This window comes from Ammospiza caudacuta, chromosome 2 (genome assembly GCF_027887145.1).
Source record: "Ammospiza caudacuta isolate bAmmCau1 chromosome 2, bAmmCau1.pri, whole genome shotgun sequence".
NCBI classification, from domain to species: Eukaryota; Metazoa; Chordata; class Aves; order Passeriformes; family Passerellidae; genus Ammospiza; species Ammospiza caudacuta.
The window spans coordinates 33,886,925-33,914,882 of NC_080594.1; the positions used below are offsets into that span (position 1 = coordinate 33,886,925).

Genomic DNA, 27,958 nt, shown 5'->3' on the forward strand with positions numbered 1-27,958 from the left:
TAGAATTTGAGCAGATGCAGTCACGGATGACCCAGATTAGGTGACTGCTGGACTATCAGCCATTTGGCAAAACCCTGAAACTGAGAAGTGATAACTTCCAATCTGACCCCAAGAAGGTAGAGAATGACCATGTTGTGGCTCAGTCATGTCAAGCTCTCCTTACAAGAGAAATGTGTTTCTTATGTACTTCCAGTGGAGAAAAAGTTTCATCCAGTCAGGCTATTTGGGGTGTTCCCAAGGTTCAATGTTCCCTGCTCCTAAAAAGCAGAAAGAGATTTACTAGATACTCTACAGAAGCAGTTTAAAAACCTGCTTTTCTGTGTTAGTTCTCCCTTAAAAGAGAAAGGCCAACAAACAGTAAGACAAATAGACACTAAGCATTGGTAGAGTTTTCACTCTGCGATTCTGGTGAGCATGAATGGAAAGATTTCCAGATCTCACCACCCTGAGAACAGCCAGCTGGAAGAACCTTCAGCTCTTAAAATCCTAAAAAGTCTCCATCTCAAGAACATCCATTTAGCCACGTCCACACCCAAATTCTAAGGTGGGAACCAAGCCATCCTGACAGGCGCCGCTGAAAGAAAAAAATCAATACTGGCACCAAAACAGTTAAACCATAAACATTCACTTTTTCTTTTTATTAAGAAAGCATGCACAAAAATAAACTCGTGAGACCACGCCCCTCTCTCCCTGACCACTGACACAAAGCACTGGGGGCCACATTGGGCTGGAGGGGCCTGCAGGACCCCTCTGTGGGCCAGGCTGGCCCCCCTACCCTGCCTGCAGGCCGGTGCCAGCGCACCCGCAGAGCTCCACACCCACCCATCGATGTCTTACCACGCACTAACAACACACATTGATTTCAGGGGCAGAGGAACGAGGCTAATTTGCACACTGACCGGCATGTATTTACATATGCAAATGAGGCACAACTTAATACGCAAATGAGGCAAATATGCAAATGAGGAGCACTTGGATATGCAGAAGGAGCCATCTTGGTTTGGTTTGCTTCCGGTGGTGCTTTCAGACTTCCACAGGGCCGGCTCTCAGTAATGTCCACTGCAAAACACTTAACTGGCACCTGCCATAAGTTGTCTCTTGTTGTCGCCAGTGCCACTTTCCACAGAAACCTATCACACTTGCTTCCAAAGCTATATCATTCCCATCCTGAGGCAGCAGAGATAACAGCTGACTCCATGTTGAAGCTGTCTGGGATTCCTCATTTATCTTGGAAATGCTCAATGACGAACTTCCCCCCCCAAACTCACACTTAAACAAAAAAAAAATCCAAACCCCAAAAAAAACAAAAAAACAAAACAAAAAACAAAACAAAAAATCCCAAAAAAAGGAAAAAAAAAAAAAAAAGAAAAAATAAAAGTGCTGTTCCTCCCTTCCAATGTAATGAGACCCTGCTTCCCTGACAACAATCCAATTTCCAATTGGTTTATCCCTACAGCAAATTTAAAAAGCAGTGCTAGTTCCCCACCTTCCTGCAGTCAGAAGAGAGGTTATTACTTTACTCCTGTGCTCCAGGTCTGTCAAGAAGCCATGATAGTCTATTTCCACATTTGTTCCCTTCACTGGTAAATAGGGAATAAGGGCTGGGGGGAGGCTTTATAAAATATTAAGAAGAAACAAGAAGTTTGACAGAACGGAGCCATACGAGAAAAGAAGGGGAACACAGGACACAACTTTGGGGAGGAAGCACCTAAATGCTCACTCCCATTCCTGTATCTTTCCCACCTTCCTGATTTGCACATGCTGACAAAGCTCATCCTTCAGGATTTACACTAGGTTACATCATCTCCCCAGCTGAACTGCAAGGGGTCCAAGACACCTTCCTCCCTTTCATACTACACTCTTTGGTTGGTCAGTTCAAAACCCTGCCCTGATTCACCCTCTCTCCCCTAATGCCCCTCTTACAAAAACTGCTTGCAGGGGCCTCTCAGTCCCTGACCAGAGGGTTCAGCCCTTGGCCCCACTCTGCCCACCACAAGCCCATTCACCAAGTGGGAACCACTGACGGAGGATGTGCACCTACACAGCCAGACTCCTGTTGCCGGCACTCTCAGCCACAGGCAAGGACAGCCTTCAAAGAAATATGAGGGGGAGGATCAAATAACAATTGGACAAATACTGATGAGAGAAAACTTCCAAATTTGCATATAAAAGGGAGAGCCTCACTACATATTTTGAAAAAGGGCTTGAAAGGGTGTGGGGTGAAATGAAAAGCTCTGGGGAACAGAATTTGCTGAATCACATGCGACACCCCTGACTGCTTCTTTTACCTGATGGGTATGTAGGCTTCACCTAGAGACTGCAAAAGGCAGTGTAGGAAATGGGTCAGGATTCCCTCAAAACCTCTCAGTCTTCACAGATGGGACCACATTCTGAAACCCAACTTCTCTGCTGAAACACCGCATCTGCTACATTCTCCTTTCTCCAAACTCAGGTCTGCCCTCCCAGCTCAGCTCAGCTCTCCCTACCTCAGGGATTACCCTCTCTTTGTACTTGGAAACACCACTTATTTTCTTGCTGTTCCTGCTGGTGCAAGAAAGTTCACAGAGCTAAGATCACCCCTCCAGTGTCCCTTCAGCCCCCTGACCTTTACAACATTTATGAAACAACATAACTACAGGCTCCCAGGGTCCACTAGGCTCTCTCACTCCAGTAGCCAATACGACAGATTCACCGGCCACCTTGAAGGGAAAGAGGGATTGTTAAACGCAAAATAACGGAGGCAGAGAAAGATGCACTCGAGGATTCAGCCTTCCAAGGTCTTTTCATGGCACCAAGGACCCATCTTCCCGCCCTCCACAGGGCACTGCGCAACACGAAAGAGCCGATCCGATGCGTCTGAGGCCACCAGAGGAGGGGGAGGGCTGTGCTCAATTATTGGTAATAATAATAACAATAATAATAATAAACAAAAGAAGAAAAGAAGATAAAACAGGACGCAAGGAAGGATTATCTTCGGCAGCATCTTGCGGTGGCTTCTCTGGCGGAGATAGAGAATATATATCTATATACAGGCAAGGCAGGGAGGCTGGGGAGGGAGGTGCTGACACCATTGACCCCATGTCCCCCTCCCCTCCCACGTCCTTCAAAAAGGACGGGCTATCAAGTCTGTAACTTGCTAGGTGATTAAGTCCCAGTCGAAATCATCGGGGATTTCCTCATTGGCGCCTGGAGGAGGCCCTGGAGGCCGAGGGACCAGATGATGAGCTGAGCCAAAAACAAGAAAAAAGAAGAAAAAGGAAAGAGGAGAGTTAGATTCTAAAACTACATGTTTCTTCACAGTGGGTCCTTGAGCAAAAGAAATCAAAAGTGATTTGGGCCTTCTCCTTTCCAACAGTCTAACAAGCGAGAACACTACAGGCATTAATCTCTGTCAGCATCTACCAGTGTGTAGGAATGTTCTGCTGTGAAATTCTCCACAGCAGCTTCTACAGAAGTTACCTTTCAGCCTCCTTTACTTACCTCATAGCTGACTGCTGATAGAGCACCAATGACTTCATCAACAGAAGCTTCTCATGTACAGCTAGCTGTCTTTGAACAACTAACTGAGGGTAAGGCTAAGCTAGAAGACTGCTTATGTGAAGTGAAAGAAATCAGGCCTCTGAAATCCTAAACCTTCCCAGAGCTATAACACAGCCCTGAATGGAGGGTCCCTTGCAGTCCATGCTCCCTCTCTACCCACAGTGCTCCATTTGATTACTAAGTGCTTTGGGAGAAATGCACCAAGGGGTTGGGAATCAGTTCTTCAATATTCATTGGTGTAATATGCCTTAACATCACCCCTTACCTGGGCGATTATATCCCGGAGAGTCCTGGGTAGAAATCTGGTACATAGGAGATGGCCCGGAGAAGAGATGGGGAGGCTGGGGCTGACCATAGGAGTTCACTGTGAAAGGAAATGAATTAAGAAAACAAAAAAAACAAGTGTTAATGTTCAGGTCAGAAGTCTTGGCCCTGACTGGAGCGCAGCTCAGCCACAGAGCAACTCACTCAGACCCACAGGATACTGAGGAGATGTTCAGCTGTTGAGTCCTAACTCCAAACTATAGCTTGGTCAGGGATCTTGTTCTTGAAACCAGCAGGAGTTTCTATATTATTGTAAGAGAAGAAAATTTTCATCCAGAAACACCACAAGCTGGCTCAATATCATCCACTTAGTTCAGTATTAGATTACACACACCATTACAGTTCTATCAGGACCACCATATCCCCTCCTCAGAATGTATCCCCTTCTCCTCTGTACAGTATTTCTCCAACAAGGGTGCAAGACCTTTTTCTTTTACTGTTCCTGCCATCTGGAATAGCAAACTCTCTATCTTGCCATTCCTCTCTGTTTGTCACCTAAAAAAACACCTCTTCTCCTCTTCCGGGTTTGCCTTTTAAATATATTCCTGCCTGGAGGTTGCCTGTCAATAGCATGCATCACATAACAGCAGTCTGTCCAGACCACAGGTATCAGACATCCCAGTTCTTTAAAGCCAGAGAAGGCTGAGTTCCTATGAACAGCTCTGAGCTGCTCAGTGCTGCATTGCCTGGTAAGGCTGCAAGTCATTTAGGATATTCACAGAATTGGGCCTTCATTTGCATGTCATTTTAGTCTCCTCCTAATTACCTTGGTTCATGGATTGCTCCTGTTTGCCACTGTTCAGGGCACAAGAATCAGAGATTCGAGGGGGCTGCTGTGGGCCAACCAGATGAGGGAGCTGACCAGTCTGGGTAAGGAAGTGATTAAGGGAGTCACAGAGGTTGGCAATATGGTGTTGATCCAGCGTCCAGTTCTTCCGCTCAGCCTGGCGCAAACTCTCCATGAGCTCTGCAGGGGACAGAGGAGAGTGTCAAAGACAGCAGTCACACTATGATCTTCCCTGCAAAGAATTTGTCTTCTGTCCCTAAATCCTACCTCCTCCTCACAAACCAAACTTGATTGTTTCAAATCTGTCGCCACACTCCTGAAAAGCTCCACATCTAAGATACTGTCACACTGACTCAGGTAGGGCAAGGAAGAGTTTGAAGGAAAAAGCTCAGTTAGCTTTCTGACATCCTTTCATGACTTAATTCTCCCTGCTCCAAATCCTGCAGTGTTCATTCAAGCACTTCAGGATCTTTAACAGAACCCATGAAGTAGGACACCTCTTTTTAAAAATGAGGTGAATCACTGAGAAATCCAGGCACTTGCCACAGTTACACTGAAAAATAGATCCCTGCACAGCACTTGCATGTTCTAGACTACAGCCCTAGTCACTGAGTCACTAGCCTTAGTCACTAGGCCAACACTGACCTGAGAATTGGGAGTGCTCAATGCTAGACCAGTTCAGCCGGTTTACCATCTTGAAACTTTCCTTCAGGGAATCAATGTTGGAGCACCAATCAGGGGGAAACGCTGGAATGAAACAGGGACAAGATTAATACAACACAGATCACCCTTCCTCTCCACCCCTATAAAGATTGGCCCCTCTTCACCAATGAGCCGGATGCTACAGCAGCTAGAAATCCTTTCCCCCTTGAAAACCAGGGGCGGTATCTCCTTTTTCACTAAGGCCCTGATTTATGCTGCATCCCTTAACAGAATCCCAAACCCAGGGTGATATATCCTCCATTCTCCAGGTAAGAAAGCAATTTCCTTCTCAGATTTCAAGCCTATCTGACTTTCCTCCATTTTCTACACACAAGTAGGCACTACTTAGGGAACGCTCACTTGTGGGATTTCTGTCTGGGAGCTGCTCCTCACTGCTCCCTTTTCCCCATCCATGCTTTCCATCACCCCTGACTCACCAAAGCCAGCGTTGTTGATTGAAGCCTGTGACTGCTGCTGCTGCTGGTGTGGCTGCTGCTGTGGGTGGGAGTGTGGGTGATGCTGTTGATGCTGGTGGTAACCTCCATGCTGCATCGGGGGCGGGTGCATGGACATCACTGGCGGAGGGCCATAACCTTCACCACCCTGCTGCTTCCCTCCTTGGGATGGGCAACCCTCTGGGGTTGGAGTGTGGAGTGGGGGAGCAGCACCCACTGAGGAGGGGCCTTGCTGCTGCTGCTGCTGGTACATGTAGTAATTGTGGTTGGAGGGCTGCATGTCACCAAGGAGTGAAGAGAAACCTGCCGAGTAAATGAAAGAGGAAGGAGCTTTAAGAGAGCCTGCATCAGACCTCTGCTTACATTATCCAGCTCTAATTTCACACTGCTCATCCCGCTATTCATGAAGCTTTAGGAGTGCCCTCTACAGGCTGCCAGCAACCATCACCTGTGCAGTTACGCCCTTGCTGTGCTCCAGACACAAAACAAAACGCTCTACAACAAAGACCCACAAGGATTTTAGTACAGCGTTAGGCACTTAAGTTCCTCCCTGGATTTTTTCCTAGACTTACCAAAGTAACCCAACCTCTCCTGAAATGTCAAGCACATGTTGTTTTCATATAAATGACCATTAAGCATACTTAAACAGTACAACATTTAGAAAATTGGTAATTTAATGCATCTGACTTGCTTGTTTCCAAAGACTCCCTTCAGTTCCCTTCTTACAAGCAGCTTGGTCAGGAATCTTCACAATTTTTCTCACATTGATCATAAGAGGTCATAAAAGACTGCTTTTGTACAAAGAGCACACTGCACACACCAGGGCTCCTTTATTACTTTCATTCCTCCTGACTCACTGGGTGTGTAATTTCTATCCTGTATTTCAGACAACCCCTACACGTGAGAGCATCAGGTATTTTCCATCTTTCCCCAACACCAGGAGCTCAGCATATCTCTTACATCTGCTTCCCCTGTCCATTCTCCCCATTCACTCGGGAACCTCTGTGGAAAACCAGTCAGGGGCATTGCATGCCATTAACCTGAGCTACTCGCTTCTTCCTTTGAGTACCTTTACTTGACCATCTGCAAGCAAGCCTCACATTTTCACTAGATTGAACATCAACCCTTCGAGTATCCTACTACTGTCCTAGGGGAAAAGGATGAATACTGCCATTCTGACTCAAAAGTTGCCAACAAAATTTTTTCAAAAACTGCAAGTTTTCCTACACTGTCATGCAGCCTACAACTTGGAGGGGAAAAGCCAGCAGCTGCTAAGTTTGTAAAATCAGAGGAACACACCAAGCCAAGGTTCTTCTCTACATTTTTCTAGCTTGCTCATACTACAACACCTCACACAACAGTCTCCTACTAGGAGTGCCAGCATCATGAAAGCAGTGAAAGTATATACATTTTTATTTCACTGAAGCTTCAAGTTCAGGAGGCCCTTTCTGGAGTGACAAACTTTGCCTGCACTGTGTGATGGCTGATAGCACAGGCGAAAAGCTCATGTAACAACATAATCCTTTTTACACCAGATTAATATTTAGCATAGTGTTTAAAGGCAGAAAGAGCTTTAAGTTTTTCTGAAGTATTTTCCATGGACATCTCATCCCTGAAGTGATTCTGCCCTCTTCTGGCTGCTTATTCACTCCCAGAAATGCAAGATATGAATGGAGTTGGAGGCCCTCTCTTCTCTGCTCCAAATCCACAAAGCTCAATTCTCCAAGGCCTTGTACAATCCTACTTTTAACAGATCTGAAAAATGATGATTTTCCACTCTCCTTCTGAGAAACTCCAGATGCAACAATCCCCTCCCTCTTACGGTTTCTAGCCTGACAGACTGTGAATGTTTCTCTGACATGCTTTTCTTCAGGACTTCATTTTTCCCAGCTTCTGCCATTTTAGTATTTGCATTTGTATCAACACACGGCATTTTTAAATCATTGTGCTTTTTTATTCTGAGAGAACTAGGGGGAGCAATGCATAAAAGGACGTGCAGATTTCTTATCAGCTCCTGGCAGAAGTAATTACAGCATGCCAAAGAAGGAAAGTCTGTTTGCACAGGCTCCTAAATGAGGAAAGATCTGAGAGATGCCAAATGGACAAGACTGTGTGGGCAGATACCTGCCCACCCCACATGACGCATGTAGTTACTCACCGTGCTGAGAGGAAGATGATTTCTCCAGCATGGATTTGTAGAGATTTCGGAAGGACCAGCTAAGGTCCTGGAAGTTGATCTCAGAGTAGGAGAACTTGAAGTCATGGTTGGCACTGTACAGCGGAGGTGGCACATCGGCCCCTTCACGGCCCTGCCCCCCTGATACAGTAGAGGCAACATCCACAGGCCCTGCACCCTGCTAAGGGAGGCAGAAAAAAGGCCTTCAGTCTGAGACAGAGATCAGACTAGATACACACAGAACATGCACTGGTATCCCATATCACTTAGCTCATCTTCCAACAAATCTTCCCAAGCGCCATTTTCTTGAGGAACACCAACCACAGCACAATGGCTCCAGCCTTTCTTCAGGTAATACCATTACGCCTTTATCCTTATCCCCATCCAACCCTTTGCTAAAATTCACTTCCTCCTTATTTTCTATCTCTGCAATTTCAGCTCCTTCCCTTCTTTTTATTTTTGCCTCCATATCACAATTTTCACAATTCCCTCTCCTCACTACTTCGCTTTTCCATTCATGCACCCCTCCTACTCTCCTTTTCCTCCCACTTCTATCCTTTTCCCCACAGCTCACCTGACTGTAGTTAGCAATGGGGGTGGTGCTCTGGATGGACATCTGAGGGGTGGCCTCAGGTGGCAAAGAGGCTTCTGTGCTGACTGGAACAGCCCCTCGGGGGCTTTTACTTGCCTCTTGCTCTGGGGAGTCTTGGGGTATCTGTGGATGGGGAAGAGAGAGAGAAGGAAAGGAGCAGAAATCAAAAACAGATGGAGAAGTGAAACTGCAGATGGGAAGCCAGCTCCCCCGCTGTAGAAGTTCATGGCTTAAAAAAGAGGAGGACTGGGCCTTAGTCACTGAAAAGTCAGGATAAAGGACTTCAGACAAGATTAACTTTGCTACTGAATAGCTGCAACAACAGGCAATCAACAGGACATACATACTAGTTCAGTCCTGGCCTTTGTCTGCCCATCTATACACCCTGACCCCAAAACATTATCATGGTCTGGTGCTGGAAGGGAATTCCCAGCCCACTCCACGCTGTGTGGAAAGAAAAACACTCACGTCATCATCTGGAGGATGCCGCCTCTTGCGAGATATATCTGGACATGTATCTATTGTCCAGTAAGAGCCCTGGAAAGAAAACCCACGGGTGAATGAATGATGAAATCACATAGCTTCCTGAAGTAGGGGGATGCTGACTCAAGACATGCAGCACCAACTAAACATTAGGACCACAAGGACCATCCTCTAGAACCTCACACAACTGAGACTCAGGTGTTGCCAAGAGATTCCTTTCTTGCACTGGGTTGCTTTGAACTATGAGGAATAATGCTACTGGTGGAAGGCAGAATCCTCTACTTTCCATCACTCTTGAGACAGGACACAAAAGGATGGTTTGATCCAAGCTGAATGAACTCTTTTAGGCCTGCACACTCCTTTCAGTGGCTTCCTCACAATCTGAATTTATGATTAACTCATGAGAACCAACTCAACGCTGGTATTTGGCAGAGACAGCCAGAAGGATTGCTCTTTTTTCATGATTGTGAGACTACACTTCAAGCATCCACAGTGGACCCATGATGGCTAAGAAAAAAACCACTGTTAAGAACTGAAACAAATTATGTACAGAGAGGTCTGTTTTAGCTTGGACAAGAAAAAGCTAAGGGGATCAAACCACTGCCTTCAACTGTGTAAGCATATTATAAAAGACAGAATCAAATTCTTCTCAAAAATGTACAGCACAAGAAGAGGCAAAAAATACAAGTTGCAGCAAGGGAAAGTACAGTCAGATATAAACAAAACTTTCTTCACAATCATGGTGGTGCAGAACTAGAACAAATGCCCAGTTTTGCTATCTCTATCCCTGGAGATATTAAAAATTTGACAGATCTCATCAGCTTAATGTTATTGTTCCTGTCTGGGAGAGGATAGGGGTACATGTCAACCCCTAGACCTCCCTTTCAATATAAAACAGCGTATAATTATGAGTGTTGTCTTCTGACTAAGTATAAAAAGAACTCTAAAGTGGATTTAGCTTGTTTTAACCTCCCATCAAGATCTGAATAATCTGAATAAGCATCAAGCACAAGTTTTCATTATAAACCCAGCCCAACATGCCAATGAACACCTGCAAACATATACCCTTAAGTCAGTCAGGATTTCCTAGAATAAGCTACATAATTAATGGTATTTTTGAGCTGTGATCCTCAAAGATCTACTATTTCCACTTATAGGTGCCAACTGAGCACCACACAGTCCTTTAAATATAACCTGAAATAAAGGCCTGAGCAAATTGTCCTTTCTTGCAACTTTAGGATGAGGGGGAAGAGACAATCCTTGTGTCTAAATACACAGCTTCGTACCCCTACCATCTCCTCCTGCTTGTTTGGTTGTGGGTTTTTTCAGACAATAATATCTGCATGCCAAGATGCCAAGTCTTGGTTTTGCTAGCAATTCCCCTTTACAATCTATGTGTACTATCACAGCTTTCCTTAGTTAGCCAACATATTCCTGAATTCTTGAGTTTTACTCGTAAATAATTTCTACAGATTTAAACTATGTGATGATGACACATTTTTCCAATACCAAATACTTTGCAATCTATATAGGCAGCAATTCTGCTCTCATTTCCATGGATCCTGCCTCCATGAAATCCATGATGTCACATCACAGTCCTACTGTTCACCAGCAGCCGCTATGCTCTCTCATAGCAGAACAAGTTGGACTATACTCACATTTTGCACACAAAGATAAAGAAGAAAAAGAAACAAAATTAATAAAGTACATTCAATCACACTTTTGACTTCTGCCTGTATCTTTAAAGTCAACTGAAGATCACAGATAAGAAAAATAATTACTAAAACCCTTAAAGTTCCTTTAGAGGTTCCCTTTAAGTAAATGCTTCTGTAGCCAAAGGACTGCAGTAAATCTTACTACTGCTTCCATTTTTGCCTACACTTTAGGTTTCAAATTCCAACCATGAGTTAGAAAGGGCAACCCCAGCTTATTTCCCTGCAGTTTTAAATTGCTTGCCCAGGAGCATGCAGATTTCTTACCTTCCCAGGATCATCTCTTGGTCGAGGCACCTTTCGAAAACATTTATTCAGAGAGAGGTTATGACGAATAGAGTTCTGATAAGAGAGTAAGAGATACAGGTAAGTGCTACAACAAAAACATACAGTCTTCTGAGTATGTGCTGGAGCAGAGAAAATAGGATGGTACCTAAAAGCCAAAGCTCACTACATATTGCTGGAATGGGGCAGAACAGAAGCTGTGGAAAGGGACTGATTAAAATGGTTAATATGGGGCTGAACCACCTCTACACCTATAGAAGGTGCAATGAAAATAGCATCAGTGTGATGCAGAGGATGGTGGTGATGTGTGCTTTGTGGGGGATTTTTTTGTTTTCCTTGGTTGGTGGTGGTGGGTTTTGTGTGCACTCCTTTTTAGTGGACCACCACATATGTTCAACAAAATTCTCAGAGAAAATGGGACTGCTGGCTCTGCATTTTCTCCAGTTGGTCAACTTAGTTTTCCATCAGTCTTATTTTAATCAGTGAAGCTATTCTGCATAGAATTAAGAAAGTAAGCCTTATAATTAGGCAAAAAAGGGTACTTCAGTGATGCAAGCCCTCACCTTCCAACCAATACCAGCATTTTTGTAGTAGGGAAAGTTGTCGCAGATCCAACGGTAAATCTCACTAAGCGTCATCTTCTTGGCAGGTGATGAGTTGATGGCATACGTGATCAAAGTGGCATAGCTGTAACGTGGCTTCCCATCTTGGTGCACTGCTGCCTCATCCTTACTCAGTGTGGCATTGGGATCTGTTGGTGAGCCTGGGGGACACTTTCGGGCAGACCCTGGAGGTCCTGCTTGTGAGGAACCCCCTAATTTTTCAATAGTAGCCCTTAAAGTAAGCTGTGGGAGCCAGTCTATGGAAGTGAGGCTGCTTTCCAGATCAGAGGCCATGCTGCTGGAAGCAGGAATATCTGTGAGGAGAAAGGAGAGGAAAGGAAACCCTTAAGACACAAACAAGGGGAAGCCTAAGAACAGAAACATCCTTTTACCTTCTTCTCCTGCTATCACAAATACCTGTATGAAGATCATCCTACTTTATTTATCTTACTCACAGCTAGCCAGCACCACTCCAAGAGGCCCATGACTGTGCCTCAGGGAGGACCATCCATACTGAGGGCAGTGGGGACAGTGCTTGTCCACACTGATGGTAACATTGCTAGGGCAGGCTTACCCCAGGGCACTGCTCCCAGGTAAATAGCCAAGCTCTGTTTAAGGGAAGCAGAGCCCTTTCAGCAGGTATATCACATTCACTCCTTTACTACATAATCCATAACCTTGGTACTCTTCACCAAGATTACGTGTGATCCAGTAAGTTTACGGTGTCAGCTAAGAGGAAAATCATAGCTAAAAGGGTATATTCATTCATGCCACACACAAACCACAATTTAATTAGATCATCTGCAAAGTCAGGACTATCTTAATTTGAGGGGAAATTAATTTCTCTCTGAGGCCTAGCCTCTCTTTTTGCATTAGGTGACATTATAATGAATCCTATTCCTTAGAGCTAGGATTACATATCTCATTTTAAAACACCAAGATCATGCATAATACTATATATAGATAATTACATCTACCATGTCAAGTTGGAACAGACTATATTAAGCTCATAATAGTTAAAGCTTTGCCTGCCATAACCAGTTTTTCCTAAAAAAATATATAGATATATATTTAAATCCTGCTTAATTCACACTATAGCAGGCAAGTATTTTCTCCAATTCTGAGACACAGAAAAAATTTACTTGTCTGAAATCACACAAGTTTGCTGCAGGAAAAGACTCAGAATGTTTTCTCTCATAAACATTATATACTTCCCCTCAGAAAAATAAACCACACCTGGCTAGCAGTTGTATACAAATTATTTTATAAGAAGAAAACATTTTGCAGCATGAACTTGTATGGAGTTGCACCCTTAGCACACTAAGTTTTCTGTAGTCTGTTGCAGTAGACAGGCAGCAGAAAGTCTGTCATTCCTACTCACAACTGGCTGCATTACTATACTGGGAGCAATCCCTTGAAGTCTGGACTGAGGGAGCTAAGTTTCCAAGGCCATAACTTGCACTCCTCTTTGCATAAAGAGAAGAAACGTGTCTTGAAGGCATGCAAATTCTATACCTTTAATTTCTGAAATTAATCATTCCAGAAGATTAAATGACACTTTCTTTGAGCATGCTGGAGCATAGACAAGGCAAACACACTTATGTCTGTATAGCAAATTAAACACTTGCATACATGTAAGAGAGAAGAGACTGACACGAACACACTCTGCTTAGGAAAGATTCGTCAGCAGACACCTCCCACTGAGTGCATCACTCAGATGAGTGGATCAGATGAGACAGGGAGACACCCATCTGCATGAATACCAATTAGATACTCGTTCTAAAAATAGGCATTTGACAATAACACAGTGTGGATGCACAGATCCAGAGACAGATGCACCCAGCATTTTGACACTGAAGCTACCCGTTCTTCCCCCACACCCATATGCATTCTACCTTTCACTTCTGCACTCCAGAGCTCTCACAGCACCAAAGCAATGAAGTCCACACTCCAACGCATTCATATGCGCTAAACCTTTCATTTCTATGCATGTGCTCACCACACCTCTTAGGGCTCAAACACCTACACAATACCCCAGCAAAATCCATCCTTCAGCCCCCACAGGCAGTGGCTTCACAGCCCTGGCCTCAGGAAACACGTCCTAATTGCACAGCTAACACCATCACTCACTCTTAGGCACCCAGACTGAGAAGCACAATTGCAGCACCACAGTGTCTATGGTGAGTGGAAACATTTTTATGTCTGGGGAGGAAAGGAAAAGCCCATCAGCTACCAACTTACCCATCTACTCATCTGCCACACTCTCACTTGGGACAGGCATTACTACCTGCTGCACAGCTAATTGATCCAAGCTGCAAAAGGCTTTCCACTATCCAGCCCCTCAAGTTGAGCATTATTGAATAACTCGTTTTGACCGATTTAATCTAGTATCAAACATTTGAAATTTACACAAATTAAAAAAAAAAATAGCAGGACTATTCTTTTGTGAATAATACAAGGGAAAAGCAACAATATATTTTTATCCAGTTGGGACGGACAGACCAATCAAAACACAGCTACATTTACATGGTAACTTCACAGGTAAAGCCCTCATTAAAAGTAGTGCCCCACCTGGAAGAAAACAAACATGAACTAAATGTTAAGTTGAATGCTTCATTTTGTAAGTGTCTCATATAAATTTTAAGTTCTATGGTGCAAGCAGAAAAAAAAATACTGCTTCTTGTTAAACCATTATGAAATATCAGTTGCATTAACAATACAACTCCAAAGTAAAATAAACACAAATTTATCTGTTCCACCCCCTCCCCCCTTTTTGCTTTTTAAAGACAAGCAGAGAAATCAAGAAAATTAGGTTATAAAAGCATATGGCAGATTAAGATACCAATCTGAAACACCAGAAATTCAAGAAACAGAAGAAAGCACTGTTGTTTTCACAGAGCTTCAGGTTTGCCCAGGTTATGTCAGTAGAGCATCTGGGATGATTGGCTATGCAGTAAAATGTAAGGCTGATATGCAACATCCCCATCATCAAATATACACAAGCTTTTGTGCATTTGTATAAAATACACTCGTCAGGGAGACAAGCAAAATTAGAACTGGGTCAGATTACACCCACACTAAGAAATTTAGTATTTTCATTCCTTGGTTTATAAAAATCTTTGACAAGAAAACAAAATCCAAAAATTAAAAAAAAAAAAAACCACCAAAAAAAAAAAAAAAAAAACAAAACCACAAAAAACCCCCCAAAAACCCCAAACTAACACACTTTTCAGTAAAACACAGCAGCTTTTTAAGAAGATAAGAAGATATACACTAGACAGTAATTTAGGACAGAAAGCAAAGAGTCAGACCAAACAGCAATCACATGGGAATTTTCAAAGCCGTGGAATAAGACCTTTTTTTCCAAGTTTGCACTTGATCATGTTACTGGATTTGCTGGCAATATGGGATCTGTAATAATTGAGCATAGTCAAACACTATGTAGGTGGCAATTCCAGAACACTTGCAGGGCAACAATAATTTAGTGTAATTGGCTACTAAATAATTTAAAAGAATATTTTCTATGCAGTAAGTATTACTGTTAATTTATGTTGCATTTCTCATTCACCTGACCCAAGTATTTGGTGCATCAGCTTGACACTACTAAATGGCATGATAAAACAAGACTGCAGCCAAACCAGAGCAGCTGATCATTCTTCCAACTTTCCTTTCCCAGCTTATTGCCTGGCAAATCTTTTGAACTCTTCTCTTATGATCCCATTCAAATAAAGAAAAAACCAGTAATAAGTAATAAGCACATGGAACTGAAATCAAGGGTGCTTTAAAAATCCTACCACATTAGCAAGTCAGAATTAATTTTCAAGAAGTAAAAAGAAAGTCGAAGACCAGAATTCACAATGTCCCACTTTACAAGGTAAATGCTATCTGTTTATGTATTTGGCTGAATTTAAAAAGCAAGGTTAGAGTAGCCAAGGTCATAACCACCATCAACAGCTGGAAGGCGACAGCAGAGTCTTCATTTTTCAAGCACTAAACAGTTACAGTACAATCCCAAGTCAGGTCAGAGAGATGCAAAAAGTCGAGCGAAGCATCGATCCTGAACTACAGTTAAACAGATAAGAATCTATCCAATGCATAAGAAAAATGTATTAAAGAAAATTCCTGCATTGAATACCTTTTAATAACCACTAATTCACTTCAGACTAGACCTACAGCTTGCTGGGAAAACTGCTGCCTTACTTTGAATCTTTGCAAGTAGCAAGTGGAAGCTCCTGCTGCAAATGCAAGCCAGGCTCCTGTTGATGGGACAGTAAGGGCCATCCCTTAGCAGTGCTGAAGAAATCTGTACTTTGCTACTCTGCAAATGCTCACTCTAAGCCAGTCAGATGTTACCCAGGATCACTGCTACTTGGCCATCAGGACAGAAAAACACATGAAATGTGGGGAACAACACACTGAGGGTCCCACTGAGCACAGAGTTAATAGACATTTATAGCTTGAAGCATTCTCTAAGGCTGGATTCAAGGGCTGGTCAGGCAGAACCAGTTAGGACTCAAATGGGGAGCCATACAATGCAGTGCACTGCCTACAGAAGATGCCTATTCTAGAATAAATCTGTACATTTACATTTTGATGTGTTTACTTTCACTGTTGCTTTATTTGCTAGTATTTTGATCCAACAAAACACTATGACAAAAAGATTTAAAGGAGACTCAAGTTTCTCAACATGAACTTTGAGAGAACAAAGACAGACTACCAAGCAATGACAGACATTGCTGCAGAGCACCTATGAATAGGTGACCACTTGAATTTCAGTGCCTGAAACACAGATCCAGTGATCTAACTAACAATATCCATCTAATATACTCAGAGATACCCCTAGTCTCTAAGGTATTTAGCAGATTTTAAAACTGTCAAAAAAAAGACTATTTGACTACAACCCTTCTGAAATAATGTCACATTGTGAGGAGTAAAAGTAAAACATGCATGAAGAAATGAGGAGCCTCTACTTTGGTGAAGAAAAGGCAGTTCTAATGGACTTGTGTAAATTACACACTCAAAAAACTCTGTGTCTTCATCCAGTACAAGAAGGGGGAAATAATCAATTTAGCTGAGTCTAGAAGGAAGAGAAATTTGCCGTTTTAAGATATGTGCTTTCCCTCATAAAGAAGGTGGTGTGAAACAAGATGGCGGGAATAAAACACTTCAAAATCTGATCTTCTCTAAGCAAACATTCTCACAGAAATACTTGTTTCATGTAAGAAATAAGAAAAGAGGATACTGATTATCAGCCCAGACTGAAATTGCTATCCCTCGTTTTGGTAACTCCTTGTGAGAAGCCTTCAGGAAATGTTTATATTTCTGGAATCAAATGAAGGAAGAGAGGCTCGTGGGTATTTCATAAAACGAAACTTAACCTGGAAGGAATGATAGGTGTCATGTTACTGACAAAAGAAAGGCATTTCAGTTTGACAGCAGCCTTCTGCCTTCAGTGCCCTATGAAAGGAGGAAAACCCATCCATGGGAGCAAGGAGGTAAGAGAAATTCTCATACCCTAGAACCACGCTTCCCTTTTAGGGGAGCAGTAGAACAAGCCAAAAAATGTTTTCCCAATTACAGGCTTGCAGATATGGTAACAGGAGGCACATGGTTCTCACTAGTCATGAGCCACAAAGGGAAAAGGGATCCAACCAAAGGAAGCCACTGTCACCTAGGAGCACACGGCATGCTATTGCCTGTGAGTGTCACAGTGTGCACCTGTCCACGCGTCGGGTTCTGACTGCACAGCCCCGCTCAGAACTACTGCGGGTGCAAGACTGCACAGCTCTGAATGCTCAGGGTGCTGCTTCATGGAACACAGGCAGTACTGCAACTGTGGTATCCTGAATGGAAAATCTGCTCCAAGTCACACAAAACACTGAGATGGTACTGAAAATTACCAGTTTGAGGAAGATGAAAACTTTTAGGCCATGTATAGCTTAATATAAATTACTCGACTAATTGTTTTGTTGTAATGAAACTGTTATACAGATATTATTTTCCTTTAATGAACAGAAATCTCAACAAAATAAGGTTCATATTAAGTCTCAAAGAAAAATAAAAAGAAAAATTTGTTTTCACTGTCATTACAGTTTAGATAAATATCATGATAGCACATTTATCATAGGACCTTTCAATTCCCTCCATTTTGTGAAAGGTACACAAGCAGGCTATAAATTTGTATTTTGAATTTAGTAAATGAACAGCACTGACTCTGCAGGCATTTTTGGTACTAATGAAACATGAAGTCTTGTGAGAACTATAAAGTCACCCAAACCCTCATGTTGGAAGTGCATCAGGATTCAATTCCAAAGGCAATTATGTCCTAGCTTTGTTTGAAACTGACAAATGGTATAGTTTACAAAACCTGACCTGCTTATTTATTTAAACTTATCAACAGATGGCATTATAGCCAAAGCCTGAAATATGCTCATGTCAAGAGAAGCAGTATCTTTATGGGCATAACAGGCTAAGATTGAGCATAGCTAGGGCCTTGCCAGATTTTAATAAGACAAACTAATCAAATGTTTTGGTTGTCTGCTATATAAACATACAGGGAAAAAAAGCATTGAGAAATACTACACAAACATTGCAGACACTCCTAAGACAGTCTGAAAATATTTGCTCAAAGTTAGGACCAGTTTTTTTATTTATGATGCTGTGTAAGGTAAAGTGGGGAATATGTAACATCTGTCAAAAGAAACAGTAAATGATACTGAGAATACTGGTATACATAAAATACTTTTGAGCTGGAAATTATTTCCTTTGTAATAAGACTACTAGAAAAGATTTATTCTAATAATAAGCCAAATGTCCCATGACAACCTTCCCAATAACAGATTTGAAGTAAAAAGTAAACCAAGCACTTTGAGGAAGTGCAATGAAACACCCCAGCAGAAGTGTCTCTGCAGCATCCCTCCACCCTCGGTACCATACGCAATATTTCACCGATGGAAGTAGCAGCTGTAATTCCAAGCATATGCCAAGGCAGGAGAGAAATCTCTGACATTTGCTTTAAGAATATTAACGGAACAATTACTCTTACACTGAGAAAGGTAGAGGGAACTGGTTTTGGAATAAGTCAAGTTTATGAGCACATATCTGAAATGAAATTTTCCCTGGGAAATGGGGAAATCTGTGGTAGAGAAATGGTAGGTAAGAGCAGGTATTTCCCCCAGCCTTTTGAGAGGCCCCAAGCTGAAGGATTTCAATTTTACCTGCCTATCAGAATCACATCCAGTAACAAACCTGCAGCAGAGGATATGTAAACACTGATTTAATACCCAGATTGTTTCTGAAATTAGAGACAACATCAGAAGTAGATCAGCATGTGCACTATCTTGCTCAGAAGATCTGCACAGCATTGCAGACATATATAGAGGCACAGGTTAAAAGAATGTAACATGCTTATAAATGAAAACTGTATTCTTATTCACATTAAAAAATGGGTCTCAGGGAAAAATTACTGTTAGCCTTGCATTTTAATGATAGCAATAGAGAAAGGCTTCTATGGTAGAGAAAGGAACATCAGCCACACACAGGGAAAATAAAAATCTGACTGCAAGTGGTCAGAACTTGTTCACCAAAGGCTGAACCACTGAAAACAAAATAGTCAATATGAACTTTGCAACAGTTGCTGAAACAAACCACAACCCACTCGTGGAAACGGGTATCAAGCAGTAGCAAGAACTCTGTACTGAATTCATAGGAAAAAGGAAATCGGTATCAAGTGCAGATTACTTGAATGCCACGTGCCCAAAATGTACACAGAGCACATGCTCCCAGGGTTGAGATTACCAAAGCACTGCAGAGAAGCCTGTTAAAAAGGAGTCTGAGAGCAAAGCACAGCTGAAATTGAAGTTGGAGAATGATCAGAAGAATCAAATAATACTGTGTGAGGCTCATAAATTAAGTCTCAACCACTGTTTTAACATAATTCCTTTTTACTATTCTGTTAGCTGTTATTCTCAAACTGACAGAACTCTCTTCCAGTAGACAAAACACCTGACAATCCCTGCCTGGCTCACAACTCGAAAAGATTTGTACCACTCTTGAAATTCAAGAGGATTCAGAACCACACTACCACAGAAGACACACAATTAATGGTTTCTTTTTACTTAAAACACTAGTACTGCTGCTTGGCATCCTACTCACTAAATGCTCCATTTTGTGTATCATCCAGAAACTAAATCTTCTGTTCATCTCCTTACAGACACTGAAAGAAGTCCCTTTCTTCTACACAGATGCTTGCCACAGTTGTCACCTTGCAGCTGCAAGTAAATATTATTCTGCTCTAACCTTGAACATTCCAGTCTTCAAGATGTTGTGTCTTTGTTTATAAGTCTTTTTTTATTTTTTTGCTCTTTATTGCTTTTGCAATCATGCTTCTTCACAAAAGGAGCCAGGGAGAGTGGGGTACATACAGTAAGACGAGTACATTTGAGTATCAGTTAGACCTTTGAATAATTTTAAAAAATGCAAATAATGGCTATTTGCATATTTGAAAACTGCTAATTGCAAATATGCAATTAACAGTGGGACCCAATGATCTTAGAGGCCTTTTCCAACCTTAATGATTCTAGGGTTTTATGAAATAAGTACTTCCCAGTATGTCTGGCCTCTATTGGCTGGCAATATTCCCGTGTGTATCAAGGTATGAGTCAGCTGAGGAAGAATGCAAAGAGATGTTCATGCAAAAAATGGAAAAGCACAATGTCATGCTTGTGTTGCTGGGACAGCAAATGACAATGCAGTAAGGGACAGTGACAGATAGGGGAGAAACAGAAATGTGAAGGCCCCTTAGAGTGAGCACAACAAGCTGGAACCTTATGTGGTGGATGATAGCCAAAGCACAGGCTTGTCAAGGAGGAGATGGCAACGTGTTGAGAAAACATGCCAGGAGGACAGCCTCAGCAATTGTGATGCTAACAAGACAAAAAGGTAACACAGTTCTCAGAGGCCAACAAGAACAGCTCCCACTAACAGAGATGGGAAATGAAGGAGGAAGCACAAGGGTTACCCAAAGATACTCAAAGAAGCAGCAAAAAATTCAAGCCATGAACAGGAATATGAGTCCTACACTGTATGTTCAGAGCAAGAACATGTTATAGAGGCCCAACTGTGGAAGCTTGCAGCAGAGGAAGGCAGGAAACAAAGGCAAATCTCAAAGGAGCTTTCTCAAGTTCCACACTGGCCTCAGGGGTCTTAAACTTGCAGCAATTAATTAAAAAATATGTTAAGGTAGTATGCAAGGCTGCATCATTTAATATCCCTGGCATGAAAGAGGTAAAGAAAAGAGAGGATACTAGAAATGGGTCATTGTGTCTAAGTTGTGAAAAAAAAATATGGAGGGAAGTAAACAAATTAGTGCAGAGGCTACTGAATGAATGACTGGAATAGTCAGGAGGGAAACCAGGAAAATACTGTCACAAAAGTCAAGGGAGGACAAGATTTCAAGACTGGGCATGATCAAGTGTCAAAAACAGCAGGGAAGCCAAGAAGGACGAAGATGGAATAGAGACCCTGAGACTTGGCCAAGAAAAGGTCATTAGAGATCTCAGGAGAAGCTTCAAGGGAGTGAGAATATCTACAGTGAAGTCACCTTATAAACAGTTCCAGACTGCACACAATCATACAGAATCTTTCCATTTTGGAGTGACTGGTCCTTCAATGAAACAAAAACGCATTGGGGCTTCTACTGTTTCCCAATGCCAAAAAAAAGGGCATATAGAGGTTTTAAGTTCAATATCACACTGTAATTAAGGCAATCAGCAGCAAGAGCAGAAAGCCATTAGAAAGTGGTTTTCATCCTTATACTTTGGAACCCTTATAAAGGATCAATAACCTATTCCAGGATAAATGGGAAGTCATGCATGGAGAAGCATGCAGCCCAAGGTCAGCCAGCAAAGGAACAGCAGAACTTTGCAGAGAACGTTGCTCTCCCAAAACCCAGACTAGTTCTCTACAGTCAAACCTTGTCTGCTTTGTTCAGGTAGAGATAAAGAGAATTTCAGATATAACTATTTTACCAGCTTGTTTATTTTTCTCTGCAAGTTCCTGATGGGGAGGGAGAATTTGTCTTGGTTTTACTTAACAATAGTTTTTTTAGGGGAAACTGAGAATTCAGGAACTTTGCTCTTTTAATTTGTGACCACAAAGTGTTCAGATTCTTTCTCAATTATTCAGATTTGAACTTTTAACAGTAATTACAGATTTCTGCTATAATCAGCCACAGTCTTCACAGAGCAGAGAGCATAAACAAAATTTGAATTGCTAATGGTAAAAAACAAAAAAAAAGCAAATATTTTTTTCCTCGAGGTATAAAAGCTCTCACTCATCATCGCACCCTGTCCCTCATTACTCAGTCTCTCTTATACATAAAAAAGGCCAAAAAAAGAACACACATTCCCTTGGTTCTTGATTTCACATCAAATAAACTGACCGGCTCAGAAAGATGAGGAATGAGGTACTGGGCCTTGCACAAAATGCTCAGCCCAGCTCTGAAAACCAAGATCCTCAACTGCTAGAGGGAACCAGAGAACGTAATAGAAGGGGGTTTTATTCCAACTAACCAAAATGCAGCAATTCCTGAGGAAGGAGAGGGGCCAGAAGAGAAGAGAGGGTGGGAGAATGAAATTGAGTTGGACTATGGAGACCAAGTGCCATTCCCCAGGCAATCAGAACTGCTTATTTTCAGCGGTTAAAAAAAGAAGTTTCTTGAGATAACCTCAGACAAAAAGTCCTACATGTCCACAGGCATATAATCTAACAAAAGGCAACCAGGAACAAGTCAAAAGGCAGGTGTAGAAGTAAGACCAGAGCCTGTGAGATGCAGTAAGGCTCCTGCCAGTGAAGAACCTTAGTGAGAAGATGAGGGATGCTTCCTTGATGAAGAGAAAAGCAGCATTTAGGCTTCTAGGACCATAGGACAGAATGCCAAAGGGACCAAAAGAGAGAAGAGATGCAAGGAGCAGGAACAACTGAGAGGAGGAGTGGGTGTAGGAGGAAATGAGAATCAAGAAGTAGGCAGGCTGGAAACATGCTGGGCCTTAAAGGTGCAGGAGAGGAACATGAGTGCCACATGATGCTATGGAGCCCAGGTATTCAGGAAAGGTCAGGCACTACCAAAACCTCTGCTGGCTACCTTTAAATCTGTGCTGCCTACCTAAGGAAGTATCAGGTTCATAGTAGGAAGCCTGGTCAGGTCAAAACAGATGGATAAAACAACAATCTAGTCCAAATCTTGGCAAAGCATCACAGGATATAGCATTAAATTGGTCTTAAAGTTGGCTGCGAGATCTCCAAATTTTGAAACATTCACAGTATTTTGCATTTGCACTTCAAACTTAAGATGAAAATTTGCAATTAATTAATTGCGAAAACATACTGCTGCATGCTTGCTCTCTCTCAGTAATACACATACACAGACAGCCTTTAAAAAGTGAAAAACGTGAGTTCAGGGCAGAAATATGTTACAGACTTTGATGTTCATCATATATCCCTTAGAAGGAAGAAGGAAACAAAACCAGCAAAACAGATAGCAAGTAGCAATACTGCCTCCTACAAAGGCAATAAGCATTTGGAGGTTGAACACATCAACTGGATATTCTTGCTAAAATAACATGTGCAACTGCCAACAATACAGCAAATTAAAGGCTTTTCTTTAGGCCTCAGTGTTAACACAACTGGAGAGTTCAAACATGCCAGCTATCACATTAGGCTTCCCATCAATCAGGGGGCCACTCATCTTCTCTAATACACCTCCCAGACCAAAAACAGTATCCTTCAAAGTTTCAGTTCTGAAGCATCGCTCAGAAACAGATTCTGCAAATGGAGTGCTACAAAAACATAGAAGGTTCTGCATGAAAATCACTGGTCACTCTTCTACCCAAGGTTGGGAGAAGCAAATGGAAAAATGAGTCCAGAAGCATTTTTCATTTTTTGGTTGCTAATAACTGAGATCCAATTCCTGTCTGACAGCTGTGTAAAATGAGATAATCAGCTCAGTCCCGCTCTTGAGGGACAGCTGTCCATATCACAGTCACCATTAACCACTCCTCCTTTCTGACATTTGAAGTAAAGGGCCAAAGATCCAAACTGGGATGAAGATGGAATCTCCCACTACATGAAGGTCAGCCGAAGTTTAGGGAAAGAGGTGGTAACCTGTAACCTGTACCTCTGTGGTAAGAATAAATTTCTTCAGAGACGCCAACATTCTGCTGTATTTTTAGAGGGGGAAAAAAACTCAGCAAAAAAACCCAAACCAGAAGGACTACAGTAGTCACAACCCTCTCTTGGACTGAAAGCTTAGATACCAACTCCTCAAACTGCTTCCTTCTTTTATTCCAACTTTTTGGACTCCTTATTCTATCCTAGAAACTTGCCTACAAAGCCACACTTCAAGATAAAACCCAAAAAGTTATAGAACACAGACTAAAACAGTATTACAACCTCATGATCTTTCAGTAACATAATCCTTTTCCCATAACTCTTTAGACCATCTCGTTTCATTTTGCTTAAGGGCTTGACCTGAGAAATGCCACTGTCAGTTCTCAGAGGGGAGATGAGTGCCCACAGGACACTCTGACTGCTTCCACTTTTAAAGTCAACTTTTGGAAGCATGAAAGTCCAGATTTAAATTTACAAACCCATATACACACAACTAAGTGTCCTTTTCCCCAAATGCAGAAGACTTCATTGCTTATGCTGAAGCCAACTCGATGTTCCTAGGCATCTACAAGAATTAGGTTGCTTATGAAGGTACATTAATGTGGTTTTTAAAGTCTAATTTTAGGTGGTCAGGTTTAACATTCTTAATGTAAACTCTTATAGACATAACACTTCCATTTAAGCGTGTCTATAAAGTACCCTGCACTTTCATGAAGATAAATAATACTCTCCCTTTTTCTTGCATAGATACTTTTGTATAAAATAAATGGTGCAGAGCAGCTGCAGTATTCCATCTCAGAGGAAGCTGCATTTTCACCTGTGATAAACATTTGATGTGAATACCATGATCATTTTGAAAAGCTGTGCTCACGAAAAATTATTCCCTAAAATTTATGAGTATGTCTCAGCTTTAGTATAGCTGTGTTTTAGATTATGAGATCTTTTGAGCAGAGATTGTCTTAATTTGGTGTCCAAGTCAGTACTGAATGCCTTGTCAGCAATTAACAAATAAATTACCATTAGTCTATAGCATACCACTTCCAGTCTTTTGTGTCTGTAAAGAACATTTAAAGCTCAGGCAGCAAATACAGAATCTTTATCATTAATGGAAGAAAAAAAAAATGTTTCATATGCAGAAAGGTAATTGTGGAAGAGCAGAATTTTGTTAAGTCTGGTGTATATATTCTGTAAAGTGCCCTGGCATCCATCAGAGGCAAAAGCACTTGAAAAATGTCAAGTCATGACTGTGAGGAAGGGGGCAGCGTGAGGTAAATTAACCTCACGAGCACGAAAAGTCAGTTTATCCCCTTGAATGTACAAAGGCCAAAATGCCTCAGTTATCTCTTCCCTTGTGCTAGATAACACAGCTCTACTCAAAACAGGCTGATTGCATAACTATAGGGCAACAGGTAGGAGGGCATCTAACAGTACCCCCAGAACATATGCAGGCTTGGTGGTTCAGCCCTCCCTTAGAAAGAGTCACCTTCTGAAGCCATGGATAGCTGACAAAATTCTCTGCCAAAATGGGGAATCACTTTGGCATCTTTTGTCTGATCTTGCAAGCACATTACACCAAGGAGTTCCTTCTTCAGGGACTCCCTGTTTAACCATTGCTCTCCAAAAGGGCTCTCTGTCCTGGCCCTTTGATCTTGGATTTCCTCACTGCTATCTCACTAGAAACAGTAATACCTCATGTGAGACATCCAAGATTCTTCTGCTCCTGGAGTCTGCTTTGGCTTTATTTGAGACGACATCTCCCTCAGACTTGATTCCTCAGGAAATCACTACGCTGGTGTCAGAATACTCATTTGTGGCTGGGAATTAACCGCCTCATTTACAAAAAGCAGCAGCTTGGCTCACGCAGCACCAGCACTAGGATTCACATTCCTAGCCCCTGAATGCAGCATAAAACACAGATGAAGACTGGTAGCAACCGAACGGCTTCTTTTGGCTTTCAGAGCAGGTTCCACCAGCACTGTCACAGCTTTCATTCCCAGGCCCCTGAGCACCACAGGACCCACTCCCAAGGGCACTCTTTCCAGAATTCACCCCACAGTCCCTCAGGTAACATTAGGACACACATCTCAGGGTATTTGCATGGGGATCTGTAGGTTCAGACCCCAAGCACAGTGAGGTCTGCACTGTGGAAATGACTTTATTTCCACAGTTACAAGCATAGTAGGACCCACATGGAGAACTGACACTCCACCCCATGGCTGCATCCTTGGACCCTGGCATTACAAGTCACTGCTCCTTGTCTCCTCAAACCTTTTTTTGGCCACTATTATCATTCTCAATGACCCCTAAATGACAGAAATTAATTCACACCAGTGATAATTAAGGCTGAGTCTAGGATGAATAAACCAGGGAAAGAAAGTAGAAGGGAAAGGGCAGAGAGGCTTCTTACAATTATATCGGGCTAAGGTCTCCCATAAGCTAAATAGTGAGGGAAAGAATCAGGTCAATTCATTTAGCTCCATAAGGCAGCAAAATGAATGAGACTGAGAAAGACACACAGAAAAAGAAGGTGGGGAGAGGTCCAGAAACAGAAAGAGCTAAAAGATTAAAAGCATGCAGATACCGTGAGAGAAGAAAAGACACAGAAAACAAGGACAGAAGGCGAGAGAAGACAGCTAGGAATAGAGAGGTGATATAATGTGGTCACTCACTCTGTCTGGAAGATTTTCTGGAGGGAGGTGGATAATCTTCAGTGCTGGTTGTTGGGGTGCTGCCCTTCACACTCCTTCTCTGAGACCCATACTCAGACCGTTGCTATCAGCTATTCCAAGGGCTTCTTCAAAAAATATTTCGAGGGCGAAAGGATTGTGGATGAAATCAGGATCTTGAGTATTAAAACAATCTGCTAGGGGATTGTCAGTCCCCTAAAACTGCTGGTTTTATCCCGGGATGGAGATCCTCTCTCCCTTTTGGCAGCTAACTACTAAAGGGGTGTTCCCCGGGAAACAGCCTTTTCACTGATGGTCAGATTATTTCAGAAATCAATTTCCCCAACCTGCCTACCTAGAAATCTCTTTTCTCTAGGTACACCTTGCCCGTAAGGGAAAAAAAAAAAAAAAATCTCTTTCTCTAAAACAATTCTTGCTATCTCGGTGGATATTATCAGTGAAATCTGCCTTTTCCTCTCCCTGTAACTAGGAGGTGTGTCCTCTCTCCTTGCACGGGGTATTTGAAGAAAACCCTCTTGGGATTAGGGGATGAGGGATCTTCCTTGGGATGAAGGAAGATGAAATCAGTATTGGAAATTACCTTTATCTCCAGTTAACAGCAACTGGAAAAAGAAAGACTAGCTAAATCTCTCTCTGCTTTCTCTCCCTTGTTTTGCTCTCTCACCTGCCGAGCAGATGTAAATAATTAAAATTACTAGGTAAGTATCTGGAGCTCCTACTTATTTCTGCCTTGGGAACTGCCTCTCCTGGGCATACAGGATTTCCTCTGTAAAGACACTCACTACTACCTGATCTGGGGAAGGGCTATCTGCTCTGCTTGAGCAAAGACTTTCCTCAGCAGCAGGAGGGAGTCGGCAGTAAAGGTTATTCTCACAATCCTTAGGAACTGGGGTCTGAGGACACCTTTCCCTGTAACAAGTATCGAAGGAGCTCCAGAAAGCTCTGTTCCACAGCGAGAAAGAGCAGACCTGCTTCTAGATAGTTACTAGGGCTGGCTGCCGGGGGCCTGCGCACACCCTTGGCTGGTTAGTGGGGAAGGGGACAAGTGTTAAGCTCCCTCACCAGCTGCGGGGAAGGGGCCTGGCGGGGGGGGCGCCGGGGTGTCCCCACACCGGGCGCGGGGCTGCCTAACGGGGCTGCGGACGGGGCGGGGGGCGGTGGCCTGGCTCTCTCCCCCACCCCGGCAGGCTACGGGGGTGTCCCCCCACCCCGGCCGCTGTCCCTGGCTTCCCCCCAGGCCCCAGCTCCTCCTGCCCGGGCTCGGCTACCACGGGAGGCCGCGGCGGCTCACGGGCCTGCGCGGCGCCTCCGCCGCCTTCCGCCGGGCCGCGGCTTCGTCCCCGGGGTCTCCCCGGGCTCCGGTTCGGGGGGCCCGGCCCGGGCGGCGCTGACTCTCTCCAGGCCCCGCCGCTCCCGCGGCTGCTGCTCCGGGCTGCGGCTCCACT

General features: G+C 42.9%; 1 protein-coding gene across 1 annotated transcript; it reads right to left on the bottom strand.

Moving 5' to 3' along the window:
• Positions 1 to 609: 609 nt before the first annotated feature.
• FOXJ2 (forkhead box J2) lies at positions 610 to 27,918 on the bottom strand. Its single transcript, XM_058824971.1, has 11 exons — positions 26,496 to 27,918; positions 11,620 to 11,972; positions 11,039 to 11,113; positions 9,045 to 9,113; positions 8,559 to 8,699; positions 7,967 to 8,165; positions 5,791 to 6,111; positions 5,297 to 5,398; positions 4,631 to 4,831; positions 3,806 to 3,904; positions 610 to 3,225 (listed from the first exon to the last, which is right to left on the bottom strand). The coding sequence occupies exons 2-11, from the start codon at positions 11,950 to 11,952 to the stop codon at positions 3,137 to 3,139; spliced, it is 1,629 nt and encodes a 542-aa protein (XP_058680954.1). The 5' UTR covers positions 11,953 to 11,972; positions 26,496 to 27,918; the 3' UTR covers positions 610 to 3,136.
• Between the last annotated feature and the right edge of the window lie 40 nt (positions 27,919 to 27,958).